General features: G+C 39.0%; 1 protein-coding gene across 1 annotated transcript in view; it reads right to left on the bottom strand.

The window, feature by feature from the left end:
- HADHA (hydroxyacyl-CoA dehydrogenase/3-ketoacyl-CoA thiolase/enoyl-CoA hydratase (trifunctional protein), alpha subunit) overlaps positions 1 to 17,151 on the bottom strand; it is a 54,458-nt gene that overhangs the window by 12,993 nt on the left and 24,314 nt on the right. The window contains exons 7-13 of the mRNA XM_006880706.1: positions 16,679 to 16,817; positions 11,538 to 11,657; positions 10,886 to 10,988; positions 4,686 to 4,808; positions 4,078 to 4,196; positions 2,163 to 2,219; positions 1,248 to 1,357 (exon numbers count right to left, since the gene is read on the bottom strand). Coding sequence (XP_006880768.1) covers positions 1,248 to 1,357; positions 2,163 to 2,219; positions 4,078 to 4,196; positions 4,686 to 4,808; positions 10,886 to 10,988; positions 11,538 to 11,657; positions 16,679 to 16,817 — 771 coding nt within the window. The remainder of the gene's footprint in view (positions 1 to 1,247; positions 1,358 to 2,162; positions 2,220 to 4,077; positions 4,197 to 4,685; positions 4,809 to 10,885; positions 10,989 to 11,537; positions 11,658 to 16,678; positions 16,818 to 17,151) is intronic.

Below are 17,151 nucleotides of genomic sequence, written 5' to 3'. Positions count from 1 at the left end.
ATTAATCCCCAAATTCCTCTTTTACTTGTCAGGACTACTTGGTTTACCACTTAGATTTCTCAATATAAAACTTAAGACATGGAAGAAGCCATCTAACACTAGAATGCTAGCTGCAAAGAACAGACATGAGATAGGAAAGCAGAATTTAAAATGCTTAAGTTTGACAGGTTAAAGGACAAGACGTTAATCATTGCAATGAGGCTCGAAGGCTTTATATTTTGTAATATGGAAGGAGTCTATGTATACACAGATGGTATTTCAAGCCGCAGAGATAGATGAAGTCCTTGTTCAACAGGGTATATTTAACATGTGTTTGATTCAGGACCCAAAAGTAAAATGCACTGCTGGTGAGCGGACGTTAACTCCTATCAACCTGACGGGACAGAGCAGAACTGCCCTGCTGGGTTTCCACGAGTGTCAAGTCTTCATGGAAAGCCATCTGGAAGCAGACTTCTTTCTGGAAGCACACTGCCACATCTCTCTCCCACACAGCAACAGGGGGGTTTGAACTTCTAGGCTGGCAGCAGAGGGCTTTAACCACCTTGCCCTTAGGGCTCCTTTGGTTTAGGACCAAAAGGTGGGGCAAAGCAATCTCACTGCCATTAGTGAGTTGCTTTCAACTCCTCATGACTCTAAGGGACAGAGTGGAACTCCTCCCTGGGGTTTCCAAGGCTGCACATCTTTAGGGAAGCAGACTCCCGCATCTTGCTTTGGTGCAGCAGCAACTTTCCCACTAGCAGCTGAGCCCGTACCTGCTGTCATCTAAAAACACACTCACTGCCATCGAGTCAGAAATGACTCACAGCTGACTCTCCAGCAAGTTTTCAGAAGCTGTAAGTCACACGGGAGGAGACTGCCCATCTTTCTCCCTCCGAGCCACACGGGAAATGAAATTAGACTTGCAGAGGACATCAACAGTAGGAGAAGCAGCAATCTCTTTAAGGGCCACTAGAGGGCTCTAAAAACTCAGAATAGGCTGACTTGGAAAGTCAACAGGAGAGAAGAGGGGTAGGGTCAAGACTACAGAATCGTACCATTCTGGTGGCCTATTGGCAAGAAGCTGCATTCCCAAAGACAGGCAGTTTGAATCCACCAGCTGCTCCACTATCTCCTGTGCGATTCACTGCCCCTGTAAACCCACTGGAGGGTCAGCTATGGGTCAGCACTCGATGGGTACAGAACAACAACATCTGATCTTCAAAGATATTTACAAGTTGTGTCACATAGTGAAATGCAGTTTCACTTACTTCACGTCCTTTTGAGGAATTCCAAATTTATTCTTTTTGCACAGGACCTGCCCTTGGTACAGCCCTATCAAGGCCTTTGATTCTCTGGTCATTGCAAGCTCTCCAAATTTCTGAAAAGTAAAGGGAACAACAGAATGTAGAACTTCCACCAGTCTAGGTGAAGTGAGGGAGCTCTGGTGGCTTTGTAGTAAGGGACTGCGCTCCCAACACAGAGCTAGGTGGTTCAAATCTGCCAGGAGGAAGACGGCAGTTTCCTGCGTCCTTGCGATACTGAGCTTCCCTGCAGAATAGTGGTAACACCCGTGAGCCTGAGTTCCTTAGAGGGCTTCAGAGGGCGCTGTACTACAGAAGTCTGTACCCCACGGGTGAGTCTTTCCTCGACTGGGCTTCACCCAAGGCAATTTCAGATCACTGCTCTGAAAGGCTCTTGGGTATAACAAGATTGATTCAGTGACTGAGGTAAGACAATGAGATTGGTGCAAGATAGAGCAGGGTTTAGGGTTTAGGTACATGGGGTCGCTATGAGTCGCAGGTGACTCGACAGCACATAATAACAACAGCAGTCTGTCTATACCAATAGGCGACAGTAGACTTTTCCATAGAATCAGAATGTCAAGAATCAGAAATGACTCATGAAGTGAACTCCCTCTGAAAGGACTATACTCTGCTGTTTTTACTTATACCCTCATCACGGAGTGCAAATTCTAGCATCTACAGACCACCAGCACCTCTTGGGCATCAACTTGTTCACGCAGATAAACCATTAGACACGACAACTACCGGAAGGAAAACAAAAACTTAAAAGGATTTGTATACTCTTCATTTTTTTTTTAACTTTTATAGCAAATTGGATCTTTGATTATTCCTGTAATGTAATTAATAAGAAAAATGAAAAGAAAAGAAGTTGCACTTTACCTGAGATTCAAAGAGGTAGCCAGCATCATTCCCTTGTTCGATACCGGTCTTTACTGCCTAAAAAGAAAATAAAAAGCACTTGTTCAGTGCTGGACGAAACTGGTGTGATACAGAGTGACAAGGAATAAAATTGTCACCATTGCCAGCCTCCAAAGAGTAAGTCAAAGGGGTCTAGGATGGGAGGAGAAAGAGGACCAGGTTGCCTGGTTACTTAGGATGGACTTGGTCCTCCACTTCTGAGGCTACTAGGAAACCTAACATTAAATAGATGTAGAAAGAAAAACAGGAGAAGAAAAAGGGTAACCAGAAAGAACAAGGATTCTAGAACCCATCATGTTCTTTCTCATCTCTTTGGATCATGGTGATCATTCCTTCTTGAGCATTTATCAACTGCCCTGTCCCTTTTATACAGCAATAACCTTCTATGCTTTCGAGTTGTAATGCTGGAGAAGATTACTAAATATCCCATGGCCTGCCTAGAGAACACACAGATATGTCTTAGAAAGAATGCAGACAGAGTGCTCTTTTGAGGGACAGATAGTATAACTGTGTCTCACATATTTTGGGCATGTTATTAAGGGGGCTAGTCTTTGGAAAAGGGTATTATGCTCAGAAAAGTTGGAAGGTCAGTGAAGAGGGGGAGGACAAAGGGTATTAGTCTCAGAAAAGTGGAGGGTCAGTGAAGAGGGGGAAGACCTCAACAAGATGGACTAATACCGTGTCTGTAACTATGGGCTCAAGTGTGGCAGAGATGATGTGGATGGCACAGGGTAGGGTTGGGTTCAGATCTGTTGTTTATAGGGGTCGCTATGAGTCATAGTGCACTTGACAGCACCTAACAAAGACTACCACCACTCACATACACGCATATATATATTATGTCTAACATTCCAGTCAAGACAGGGACTGGTTTTGTGTATCCTGGTGTTCTCAAAAAATAGTGGCTGATTCCAGATGTCCAACTACAATCAAATGGACTGAGAAATTGTGGTACATTCACATGATGGAATACTATGCAGCACGCAGGAGCAATGATTTTGTATATCACTACCTAACTTGGGCAAGACTGGAGAGAATTATTCTACATGAACTTACTCAGTTCCATAAAGACAAATACTGTATTAGACCTTTATTTCAGAAATAGATAACTAGTAGAATGTGTATGAGGATCCAAGGTGGGGAGCGTAGGAGCAGATGTGAGGATGGGCAGGGGGTAATCACAGAGCTGCACAATTTGATGGGTGGAAGGAGGGGCGGGGAAAAGACATGGGAAAGATCTGCTGTGAAAAACAATGTACACGAACTTTGAAAGCAAACCAGTACGAAATTAAAATTTTATTTTTTTTTAAAATAAAAAAAGATTTGCTGGAAAAAAAACCCCACCAAAAACATTGGTTGACTCAAGTCTCAATTGGAAGCCCCTGATTATTTGTTCTTTTAATCTTGCCAGAGCAAAGAGTTCTAAGGCTTAAAGTCTACCTTTAGACAGATGTTTCATCAACTCTGTGATCATTTCACTTGTCCTTGATCGTTTTTAGAAATTCCCTAGGAGACACTTCAGGTGCTGACAAGGATTTCTATTAAGAGTAGACACAGCTGGTAGTTTGATTTCAACCATCTCTTAATTAATGTTCAATATTTTATTGGCCTTGTTGCACTGATATGACTTAGGTTCTTTTGCTGGCTTATAAATGACAGCTTTGAATTCACCAAATGAGTATTGCTGGCACTAATATCCCCCAAATGTATTACTTTATATGAGCTCTATAGCCTGCTATGCTTTCCTCATATTTTTGTTAAGTATTTTAACAGAATTAAGAACTTCAGTGCTGACGCAAATGATCCAGAATGCCAATAGAGTACTTTATACAAAAGGAGGAAATATGAAAAATGGGAATATGGGGTGAAGACTCACCTCGATTATTTTCAAAGGCGCAGGATAAAGGCCTTTGGTTTGCTTTCGTACTTTTTCTTCTACCTTTTTGTAAACCTGTTGCCTGATAAATGGAATAGTCATGGCGTACGCTGTCAGTTCTGTAAAGTAAAAGGTTGCAGATGCTTATTGGAAAGAGCCTAGACTCCTTTGTTAGTTTGGTCTGTAAAGGCCACTAAAATGTAGCAATTCTAACTATCAGCAAGCCCTGCTCTTCACTCTGATACACACAATCTTGTGATGTCTGCATTTCACTTGAAATGCTTATTTGTACATAGCTAAACCTGGATGGGTATACGGTGTTGTGTAAAATTGTCCTACCTATTACCCCCAGCAACACTTCCATTTTGTATAAAGTTTTAAAAAATTTATAAAATTTTCTAAAAGAAAAAATTTAAAGGGAATGGTTTCAATTGACTGGTGTAAGGCTCAGGATTCGACCCTAGAACAGAGCTTTTATACCCTTTTATGATGAACTTGAGCTAAGAGAACACAAAAAAATGGGTTTACTGCATCCTCATTTCTCAGTCTTTAATAAATAAAATTTCTTAGGAAAAGGCTTTTGTCTTTGTTCTAACTATGATACTCACTTTCCACCAATCCCATTTCTCTCTTTGGAGAAATTGTCTTATTAGCTAGTCCTTTGGCAAACGTAACAGCAACTTCTTCGAGGTATTCGACTGTCCGCTCCTCTGGAGGTTTTAATCCTGGTCCTATACAAATGAACACAATAGATTGGAAGGCTAATTAGGCTTAGAGAGTTCTAAGTAGGGAAAAACCTAGCCATGCCAAAGCTGAAGGCTCCAGCACCAACTGCAGCATACTTTCCCAACTCAGACTTGAGAATGGTCAATGGTAGAGTCATGAAAGGAGCATCAGAGGTTCAAAGAAGGGGAACAACATTGAGCAAAGGTGAAGCAACATGCTGCAGACAGAAAGGCAGGTCTTAAACCACTTCAATCTGATTTTAATTTCTGAGAAAATGTAGTATGCCTCACGAGACCTGTATTCTTTCAATATAACTGGAAATTGCAAAGAATCACATTTTAAAGATAATGGAGATTATGCTGAGTGAACTAACTCAGTCTCAAAAGGGCAAATACTGCCTAAGACCATTACTGTAAAAATAGAAGGATAACTTACTGAAACACGCATGAAGGCTCAAGTAGGGAAGGGATGGGAACAGAGGGGTGAGGATGAGCAGGGGAGATATCACAGGGTCACACAATTTGGTGGGTAGAGATGGGAAGTAAAGGAAATGGGAAATATCTGGCTGAAAAAGATGGGGTAATAATGGGCATAATTAAATGGTGATTAATTTTAAAAAACACAATGTGGAATGATTGTATGAAACATAATGTGAATGGACAAAAGAATGAAACACAATGTATACAAATTTTGTATGAAAACCAATATAAAAGAAAAAAGTTTAAAAAGCTAATGGGGGAAAAAATGGAAAATTTTAAAAGCTCAAATAAGGAACAATAGCCCTGGTAAGGAAGAACTCTATAAATAATCTTGTAGGCATTACATCCCGGGATAAAACACAATCTAAGTTTCCTCCTCTTGAGCCCATATATATCCTCCCAGCATTTTAAGGTTCAGCATTTATGTCATAATAGAAAATCAAATGTCTATTACAACTGAGATACCAGTGTTTCTGCCAGTAGAAATCTTAGAAAAAAATGAGTGAAACATAAAAAATAACAATAGCTTTAACATTCTAAAAAAAAAAAAAACACAACTAAAACACCCACACAAAAATACCCAACCCACCAAAAATTTAAAACAAACAAAAAAAAAACCAACACAACACAAAAACACCCAACCAACCCCAAAACAAAGACACTGGAGAACTGCAGAAGTCATAGAACTAGATTAATTAAAATTCCAGAGAGAGAAGTGCCTTTCTTTTTTTCCTATTTTGTTATTATATTGTGTGTGTGTACCGTCAAATTGTATCTGACTGGTACAGGAGGAGATTGTCCCTCCTTCTCCAGCAGAGCAACTGGTGGATTCAAATCGCATACCTCGGGGATTGCAGCGCAGCTTCTTACTAGGCCACCAGAGCTTCCTCAGAAATGCCTTTCTGAGGTGATGATTATCAGAAATGCCTTTCTGAGGTGATGATTATTACTTTTTTCCTTAGGAGTAAGATGATTTTGGTGTGGGCCAAAGCAGAAGGATAGTACAAAGAAAAAGTGAAACCATCAGGAGTTTTCCATGGTTGCAAACAGATCAAAGAAAGGCTAAAAAAACCAAACACAAGGCCGGTTTTCTCCCCTGAAATATTTATGAAATCTAAGGGCAATGCTGGGTTAGAAAGGTAGATCCGAGCTCGCTCACAAGGTACTTCTAAAGAAGTAGGACTGAGAAAAAGACACTCCACTCAAGGTGTCTGCCAGGTTAGTTTTGAGCTTGCTTATGGTAAGGAACAAAAGAGGAATTTACAGGGATGAGAAAAGAGGTGTTTCCCATCAAAAGCCTGAAAAGGCACAGAGGAGGAGGAGGAGGGGGCTGATCTTTGTGCAGGATTGATACATTTAGAGGACAAAATCCCAACAGAGTGGAACTGGAAACAAATACAGAGTGGACCTCCTTGTTATGACATCTACTCTATTTTGAATCTATCTAGAAGAGCTTCAAATAGCAAAAGGCCCACAGAAATCATAATGTAACCCAACAGGGGTCATGGCAGCTACAGTTTGTGAGGCAGACGCTGGAGGAAAGCTGTACAAGAAGAGAGTCCCGCAGGTCTACAGATCAGTCCTTTTACAGACTGAAATGTGCTTCCTGAAGACACAGACACACTCAAAATCCCCACCCTTGTGCCTGGCGAATGAGACCTTTTTGGGGAAAATAGGATTTTCCTTGCTGATGTTATTAGCTAAATTAAACGACATCACATAGATGTAGGCTGGGTCTTAATCCTAATCCTTTCTGAGTATTGTCTTATAAAAAGAGTCACACACAGGCGGAAGATAGATGCCACATGGTGAAGAGGAGAGATGCATCTTTAAGTGGGCTGTTGGCAGCCACCAGAAACTAGGAGAGGCACGAAGACTTCCTTTTGCAAAGTTCTCAAGAGGTCCTGACATGGCCGGTACCCGGGCTTAGATTTCTAGACTAAGAACTGTGAGACAATAATTTATATTCTTTAAAGCTATTAGCTCTGTGGTATTGTGCTATAAAAGACCCAGGTCACCAAGACAGAGCCCTTGAAACTCTGGGCCCATTCTGCTTACACATGCATGAGCAGCAACCTGAGGCTGGGGGTGCCGAGGGGGGTCGCCATAAAGGAAGAGGCCAAATGATTCCAGGGACTCACACACACACACCTGGAATTGCCTTGTGTTTCTGAAATTTACCATGGAAAGACCTTGGAATACATGTGGCTGCGGTCTTAGGAAAGGACCGCTTTAGCAGTGGGATTAAATTAGCTATAGACTTAAGGCTGCACTAGACCCACCCATTCAAAGTGTAAAAAGATCCAAAGGCTCTGCGAGAAATCTGACCACATTCCAGAACAAAATTCCCAAGCAGTCAAACAAATACAACCAAATCTAGCACCCATCTAATGTAAAACCACAATAGCCAATAAAAATTATGAAACTGAGAAATGACTCATAATGAAGAGAAAAATCAATGGATAATGACAGTTCCAGAAATGACTGAGGTGACAGAATTAGTTCACTTTAAAAAGGTTCTTGTAAATATGCTATATATTTAAGGACTTCTGGTGGCATACTGGTAAGGAGTTATGCTGCCAACCCAAAAGGGCATGTGGTTCAAATCCACCAGCTGTTCTAAGGGAGAAAGATGGGTAGTTTTCTCCAGAAAAGATTTCCAGCCTCAGAAACCCAATGGAAGTTGGCGCTGAGTCAGATTTAACTCAACAGCAGTGGGTTTATATAATTAAGAAGGCAAAGGAAGACAGGACATAATTAGGAGAAATTAAAGTTATGAATCACATGTAACCTCTAGAAATGAAAACAAACAAACCAACCTGAAATAAAAAATACATTGGATTGGATTGGATTAACAAGAGATGACATACTGAAGTGAGAAAGATCAGTAAACTTGATTATTTGGCAGCAGAAAGCATTAAGAATGAAACCCAGAAAGAAAGATTTGAGAAAAGAAAAACAAGAGATTCATTTTGAGACAATTTCAAGAGATCTAACATATGAGAAACTAAGAGTGGCAGAAAAGATGGCAGGAGAGTAAGGAGACAGAAAAACAGTGGAACAAATAATAATAAAAAAGTCTGAAGAAAACTATTAACTGACATAGCCAAAAAGCTCAATGAATTCCTCATGTAAGAAACATTTGGAAAAAATCACCTATGTGCCTCATATACAAAAGACTAAACACAGTAAAAAAGGAAAAACCTTAGAGCAGCCAAAGGGAAATAAAAGACATATTATATACAGTGAAAGAAAGATAAAAGTAACAACAGACTTGGGAGCAGAAAACAACCAAAATGGACAGAGAAACAGCTATAAAGTACTGGTAACCTAGAGGTCTACAAGCAATAAAAGTTGTGTATTTCTGTAATTTCCCATTTAACATTTTGACCACATTTTGCCCCGGCTGACCACAGTGAAACCACACATAATGGTAGACTACTGCAATAAGAAAAACCAATCAAAACAGAATAAGCAAAAAGTTTGAATAGACATGTAATCAAAGACGACATACAAATGGCAAATAAGCAAATGATGACTATATTAAAAAGCACTTATTTGAAAAATAAAGCATCATTAGTCATTACATAATAGACAATAAAACTACACTGAGATATTACTACTATCCTATTAGAATGTTTGAAGACTGAGTGGCCATACCAAGTGACTGATAATACTCATTGCTAGAATGCAAAAGAATACAACCACTATGGAGAAACACTATGGCAGTTTCTTATAAGCTAAACACAGACCTAGCTAAGCCACTCTTTAGGATTTGTTCAACAGGAATGAAATACACACACACACACACACACACACACACACACACACACAGATCATTTGCGAGGATAGACTTTACAAGGGGGAATGTGGCATAAGGATTGGAGGGAAACTGATCAACAATCTGCATTATATGCAGATGGCACAACTTTGTTTGCCAAAGCTGAGGGGAACTGGAAGCATTTACTTCAGAAGGTCAAAGATTAAGCTCAACATCAAGAAGACAGATAATTCACTACTGGGCCAACCGGCAGTGCCATGGTAGATGGAGAAGAGACTGAGATTGCAATTTCAGCTTGTTCAATTCCACAACCAATACCCTTGGAACCAGTAATCAGGAAATCAAAAGTCAAATTGCTTTGGGAAAATCTTCTGTCTCCAGAGTGCTACAGAGCAAAGATGTCAGTCTAGAGACTAAGGTGCGCCTGATCCAGGCCATAGTCTTGGCAATTACTTGCTATGTATCAGAAAGCTGGACAATGACTAAGGATGACAGAAGAATTGATGCCTTTGAGTTGTGGTGCTGGAGAAGAATGCTGAACATACCATGGACCACTAAGAGATCAGGTTGCTCTTTGGAGGCAAGGATTTTGAAGCTCTGTCTCACATACTTTGGGCATACTGCCAGAAGGGACTAGTTCTTGGACAAGGACATCATGCTTAAAGGGTTAGAAGGACAGCACAGGAGAGGAAGACCCTGGATGAGATGGATTAACACAGTAACTGGAGTAATGGGGGTGAGTGTGTGACAGTGAGATTGGCTCAGGATAGGTCAGAGTTCAGAGCTATTGTACATAGGGTTGCTATGATGATTCGATGGCACATAATAACAAGAACAATACGCAGACTTACAGATGAACGTTCAAGCTTTATTCGGAATAAGCCCCACACTGGAAAGAGTCATCATTTGGTGAGTGGATAAGCAAATTATAGTGTACCTAAACAATGCAATAAAGAATCCTGGTGGTGCATTGGTTAAAGCATGCTGCTGCTAACCAAAAAAAGTTGGTGATTTGAACCTACTAGCCACTTAGTGGGAAAAATATGAGGCAGTCTGCTTCCCTGTAAGGCTGATGGCCTTGTCAACCCTGTGGACAGTGCTGCTCTAGGACATGATTCCTATTAGTCAAACTGATTCAGTGGCAATGGGGTTGGCTGTATAATGAAGTATGACTTAACAACAAGGAGCAACAAACTGCTGATGTGCATGAAAGAAAGAGAATGCTATGCATGTGTCACAACTCAAAGTGTATGTTTAAAAATGATTAAATAACCTCATTAAGTGAATAAAAAGGCAAAGAAATTACATATGGAAGAAGCAAATTGGTCGATGTCAATTACTGGTAAATTCTAATCCTTAGGTTGGCTGTATATTTGTTACATTATTAAAACACACAAAAAAATGAAGGGTCAATGATACCAATTAACTTCAGAACTAAGAAGAATGACTCGATTAAATTCTGTTATTCAGATGTTCTAATAATAATACTTTTTAAAAAATCCCCAAAATTGAGGTGATAGTGAAAGTAACTTCATAATTGTTGTTGTTATGTGCCGTCCAGTCGTTTTCGACTCATAGCGACCCTATGCACAACAACAGCCCTAAACCCTGCTCTATCCTGCGCCAACCGCACTGCCTCTGACACACCCATCCCGATTACCCCAGTCACCGAATCAATCCATCTATGCGTAGGTGTTTTTAAAAAATTTCACTCTTTAAAATGGTTACACACTTTTTAAGAGTATAACCAAAATTAAGGAGAATAAATCTTAAGAAAATAAGTAACTTCATAAGCTCAGTTCTGAGCTATGCTAACACTTACCCAGGGGCTCCACCAGTTGGTCAACCAGTCCCATCTTTTTTGCTTTATCTGCTCGAATATTTCTTCCAGTCAGCATCATGTCAAAAGCAGTAGGCAGACCCAACTGTATGTAAGCAAAAATCAAAGCATTGGGAAACGTGTATCAGAGTGAAAACTACAGTGTGCAAATAATTCAATTATCATTGCACTACAGCATCCAAGTCTAACTGTGGCCCATTAAAGATTAAAAAGGCTCACAGGCTTCCTTTGGGTCTACAGAATACAGCAATGAGATCATCCAAATCAAATAATGGGACAGAAGGCTTGTCTTTTATTTTCAGTATGAAATAGACCTAAAAGTGGGGAAATCTGCTATGAAGGTAATGTGTAGAGAAGAAACAAATCAAATCATAAACTGTAAATGAGCAAAATTTGAACCTTGTTTATTATTTTTATCTTTTTTAAGCATATGAAAAAGGACCTTGATAAATAATCTTGTAGAAGTGAAAAAAACAAATAAAATAACAAGATTAGAACTCTGCCATTGATTTTACAGACTCACATGTCTTTCTACTTAAAAATTCTACAATACTACCTGTCCATAGCACATGTTTTTGCATAAGAGGAAATAGATCTAAAAGGGTACTCAAACACCAAAATGTCTTAAACTCACCATTTTGGGGAGCCTCTGTGTGCCTCCTGCCCCTGGTAGTATTCCCAGGAGGACTTCAGGAGAACCTAATATTGTTTTCTTATCTTTCGTTGCAATTCTGTATTGGCATGCGATGGCAAGCTTCAAACAAATGAGAGAAAACTAAAATGTTAGAAAAAAGTAGCTTCCACTCTCTAAATGTTATTTTGTCATTTTTGAGAGCGCATAGCAAAACATATACAAATATAAAAGTTTCTATATGTACAATTTAGAGACTTTAGTAAACTTTTTGAGTTGTTGTGGTATTAGCCCAAAGTTGGCTTTTTTTAGCCATTACCTTAACCTCGTCTGGTCTTCAGCTACCTTAACTGCAGACTCGTGGTCTTGCAAATCATCAACAGCTATGGAACTAGAGTAAGAGAGAGAGCGCTTCCCACACTGGGTGATAAGACTTGAGGGGGAGAATGGAGCAAGACCAGGGTGAGTGCAAGACCCTGTGATGGTGGTGGAGAACCTGCGGTGCAGCATTACTGTGGAGAAACTGTGGCAAAGTGTAATCAGAGGAAGCCTGAGACAAAGGCCAGTTAAAAATTTTGCTGTTCCAATAAGTAACTTAAACAAAAAGATTCAGGATAATAATGATAGTTATCAACTGGGCTTAGCAGAACTAAGAACTTTAATGACAATTGAGAAAGATCAGTGCATTTCAGAGTTAATTAGTAGACATGAAGAGGAATCAAATATGCTTAAAGCTGAGTTAAATGAAGTAACATGTTTGCATAACCAAGCATTTGAAATAGAAAAAAACTTGAAAGATCAAATAGTTGAACTACAGAAGAAATTGGAATCAGAATTGAGTACTCTTGAAAAACAAAAAGATGAAAAAATTATCCAACAAGAAGAAAAATACAAAGCTATTATCCACGAGCTTGAGAATGATAAGGAAAAATTGGCCATGAGCCAAGAGCAGGACAGAGAACAGTTAATTCAGAAGCTTACTTGTGACAAAGAAGAAGCCATTCAGACTGCTCTGAAGGAATTAAAAATGGAAAGAGAGGCTGTGGAGAAAGAATTACTAGAAAAAGTTCAACATCTTGAGACTCAGTTAGCAAAATGTCTTGCAACTGAATCTGTCAGAGATGATTCTTCAAGTTTAGTTTCTGAACTTCAAGAAAAGCTTCAGGAGGAAAAAGCTAAGTTTCTAGAACAACTTGAAGAGCAAGAAAAAAGAAAAAATGAAGAAATGCAAAATGTTCGAACATCTTTGATTGCTGAACAACAGACCAATTTTAACACTGTTTTAACAAGAGAGAAAAAGAGAAAAGAGACTATAATAAATGATCTCAGTGATAAGTTAAAAAGCACAATGCAGCAACAAGAACGAGATAAAGATTTGATAGAATCACTTTCTGAAGACCGAGCTCGTTTGCTTGAGGAAAAGAAAAAACTTGAAGAAGTCAGTAAGTTACGCAGTGGCAGCTTTGTTTCTTCCCCTTATGTAGCTGCTGCCCCAGAGTATTATGGAGCTTGTGCACCTGATCTTCCTGGTGAAACAGAGAAATCCACCATGGATACAGCAGAGGAAGGGAAATTAGAGTCAGCAATGGAGACAAGCATGATGTCTGTACAAGAAAATATACATATGTTATCTGAAGAAAAACAGAGGATAATGCTCTTAGAACGGATGTCTCAGAGCATGTCTTCCGTATCTTCAAGACATTCTGAAAAGATAGCTATTCGAGATTTCCAGGTGGGAGATTTGGTACTCATCATCCTAGATGAACGCCATGACAATTATGTATTATTTACTGTTAGCCCTACTTTATACTTTCTGCATTCAGAGTCTCTACCTGGCCTGGATCTCAAACCAGGTGAGGGTGCTTCAGGTGCATCTAGAAGACCCTGGGTACTTGGAAAAGTAATGGAAAAGGAATATTGCCAAGCAAAGAAGGCACAAAACCGATTTAAAGTTCCTTTGGGGACAAAGTTTTATAGAGTGAAAGCGGTGTCCTGGAATAAGAAAGTTTAATAGAAGAAATTAATAACATTTTTGACCCGTCTTACAGCATCATTTATCACTCCCAAAACAGGCCATCCTTTTATACAGAGTCAGCGTGACAGTACTCTTCCTTGATGTACAACATTGACTTTTTAACTGGCTACATTTAGGAACAATAAATTCATCAGACTCTTGGCTGAAAAAAAAAAAAAAAAAATTTTGCTGTTCCAGCCAGTTATTGAAGGAAAAGCTGACATAACTGCTCTGAGGCAAACAATGCTTGATGATTTGGATTTGACTACTGAACTGAAGACTTTCACTAATTAAGGAATTGTGTTTTGCTCTTAATCTAGCTTAAGACTGCTGGATTTATATTGTGAGATATTCTGTGCCTCTCCCGCTCCCCAATCTAGTTCCTTATAAACTCCACTCTTGGTACCACAACTATGACTAAAAGTCTGTAAGTCAACCTTGAATAAATAACCATGAATAAATGAACTTCTTGCTGCTGTTATGACTCTAGAGGCACAATGAGGTTGGGCTACAGGCTCTTTATCTGCTTTCTATCTGGGACAGTGAGGGATTGTGCTGGTCTCACTCCCTTTGGCCCATTCAGAAAGACGCCCATGGCCACGTCCCATTTTCTGCTCTCTAGAAAGTTGTGCAACCATTTTTAACTCAGTGGCTCTTTTCTCATTAACATAAACTCCTTGTCTAATATTCCTGTGTAATTTTATGACATGATTTTGCCAATTAGTTCCCATACAGACTTTAAAGAGCATTATGCTTAAGGTAGACCTCTTTTACTAGTTAAGCAATCATTCAGTTTTAAGAAGACCTCAGGGCATTAATTTTGGTTTAAGGTTTAAACATTTCAGGTCAATTGTTTGGGGTTCATCTACCCTGCATGGCTCTAGAAACTCTGGAGTCCAAGAGAATTTGAAATTCTGTCATGTATTTTCTTCCTTTTGATCAGGAATCTTCTATGGAAATTTTGATCAAAATGTTCAAATAGTAGCCAGACACCATTCAGTTCTTCTGACACTGTGGCAAAGAAAACTGCAGCTCATAGAGCTGATTAGCCATACACTGCATATCCACCTCCTATTTTTGACACTCCTTCTCCTTTAGCTGTCCCAGGTAAATAGAGACCAATGCTTTTGCCTTGGCATGGCTGCTTGTAAGCCTTGAAGACCCCAGATAGTACACAATGAACTAGGGCATACAACAGAAATACTGATGTGTTATGAGGTCAATTAATTGGAACGTTCCATGACTATATGCCTCTAAATTCAGGAAACAACTCTTCTAAGGTGTTTGGTTATACAAAAGCAGCCTTAGCAATTACACTTTTTAATTCCTTCTGTTTTCCTATTGTTGTCATAAATATATCTATAGCATAATGTCTGCCACTACAACTTACTGATATCAATTAGTTGTGCAATTTTTGGTAGTTAACACGTTGCCACACACTTTTCAATGGAGACCATGCTTAGAAACACTTTTTTTTGCCGCCATTTGCGGCAATGTGTTAACCTTCAAATACTCATGAGTTAAAGAAGGATTTTTGCCTCAGATAAGCATCATTATCTTTTCTGACAATGAAATTTTTTAACCCACAAGATTCGAAATAAACCTCCCTATAGGCAATTTTGGAAACTATACCTTTATATTATCATATGATCTGTGAAGGTGTAAAGATTACTTATAAAGCAATAAATGCTCACAGAATAAACTGCATTTTTTTCCTGACATATAAGTGAGTTTATTCCATCATAAACCAAAAATTGCCTGAAGACACAAGTTCTTTAGAATTTGACAGGAAATACACAGTGTTTGGATCTAAAACTAAAATTCAATTTGCTGTTTTAGTTGTATTTTTTTTTTATTCTAGTGAAAGTTTATAAAGAACTTGGATTTCCATTCATTCATTGTTGCACATTTTCCTCCCAGTCCCCCCTCTTCCCTCAGCTCACTTTTTTCTTTGGAAAAAAGTTCTTTCACTGTTATACAGTCCCCTCCCCTCACTGCGACCACTTTACTATGCAACTATTATTCTGGACTCCTGTCTAAACGGTAATTCTTTAGGTGGGCATTTGATGCTTTCTATAATTTATCCTATCAGCCATATTTAATACTTTCTCCCTAATATACGAATCTTTTGGATCGCATATCTCCATGGAAATCCATTAAAAGCTATGAAAACTCTAAGTAGAAAAATGTCTACATAATTTTATATACAGGGCAACCTCAGGTTAAATTGCCCTGTCCTCTAGACACTCTTCCTTCGCAGGAGATCTACTTATGGTATTCTAATAGGCTTTGCTTACATCACATCAATGCAATCTTATCCTTGTCTTTGCTCACACCATGCCTGTGAGCTTTCTCCACTATTCTCTGATCAATCAAAGTCTGCTCATTTTGTTTTAGGACCAGGCCCAAGTTTCTAACTACAACATATGAAGATACCCAGCATAGAGGCCAGCACATGATATATGTGCAATAAGTGTTCCTTTTCATTTCTTTCCTTCAAGCTCTAGTCTCATGGCCATCTCTTCTGTCAAATTTTATACTATTTAGCATCTTTACTACTCACAAAGGAATCTTTGGTGGCTAAGAAGTTAAAAGGCAGAGCTGTAAACAAAAGTCTGGCAGTTCAAATTCACCAGTAGTTGTTCTAGGGACAAAAATGGGGCAATCTGCTTCCATAAAAATGTAAAGCCTTAAAAAATCAATGGGGCAGTTCTATTCCATCTGAATGAAAATCTACTTGATGGCAATAGTTTTTTTATTTTACTACTCACATAGCACTTACACATACTGTTTTGTGGGTCTCAACTAGACCATGGACCACAATTTGGTATCTTTGCCCTGCAAATCTGAACTGGATTTTTAGAAATGAAAAGACCTCAAGAATCTAGTTCTAATCTTGATTTACTAATGAAGATACCATGTTTCAGACAATTTGGTTCACTTACTTCTTCTGTGCCATACAGACGATGACAGAATAAGGGCTAAAATCTATCCAGAAATTTTCTAACTACAAAGAACATTGATTCCTCCCCTAGGAATTTTCTCAAGCATACAGCAGTCAAAAGTTTTTCTGCTGATCAACCCCAAGAGTGAGCTCTATAGCATCTTAGGGGGTGGGAATAAATCTTACCTCAAGGCCCCCTCCAAAGCAGGACCCATTGATGGCGGCCACAATAGGCTTTGTGGACCTCTCAAGTTTCGCAAACATTCTCTGTCCTTCCAGGGATAGCTGCGTTACTTCTTGGGAAGTCTTGCAAGAAGCTATCATGCTGCAGTATCCATAAAAAGCAGAGAACAGAAAAACAATAATTACTGCTTACTATCCACTCTATGTTGTAAAATTTGTGAAAGTCAGAACATTTGTAAGATAAAAACTAGTCAAAGAAAAAAATACAGAAAATATTTTCCAGTAAAATAAGCAACAGAAAAGTCTTAACGACTATACCTTGTCAGAAGAGGAAAACTTGTGAAGCATGGGAAAGTAAGAGGGATCCACTGAATGTTAGCTAACCCAAGTTTCAGTGTATTTACCTCTATCATAAACAATATCTACCAGATATAATATTAGGCAGTAAATTTTCAAATACTTAGAAGTTTAAGATT

This window comes from Elephantulus edwardii, unplaced genomic scaffold (genome assembly GCF_000299155.1).
Source record: "Elephantulus edwardii isolate Elephantulus edwardi_28Jun2011 unplaced genomic scaffold, EleEdw1.0 scaffold00009, whole genome shotgun sequence".
NCBI classification, from domain to species: Eukaryota; Metazoa; Chordata; class Mammalia; order Macroscelidea; family Macroscelididae; genus Elephantulus; species Elephantulus edwardii.
Note: the sequence above shows the minus strand (reverse complement) of the source record. Positions and strands in the feature narration are given on the sequence as shown.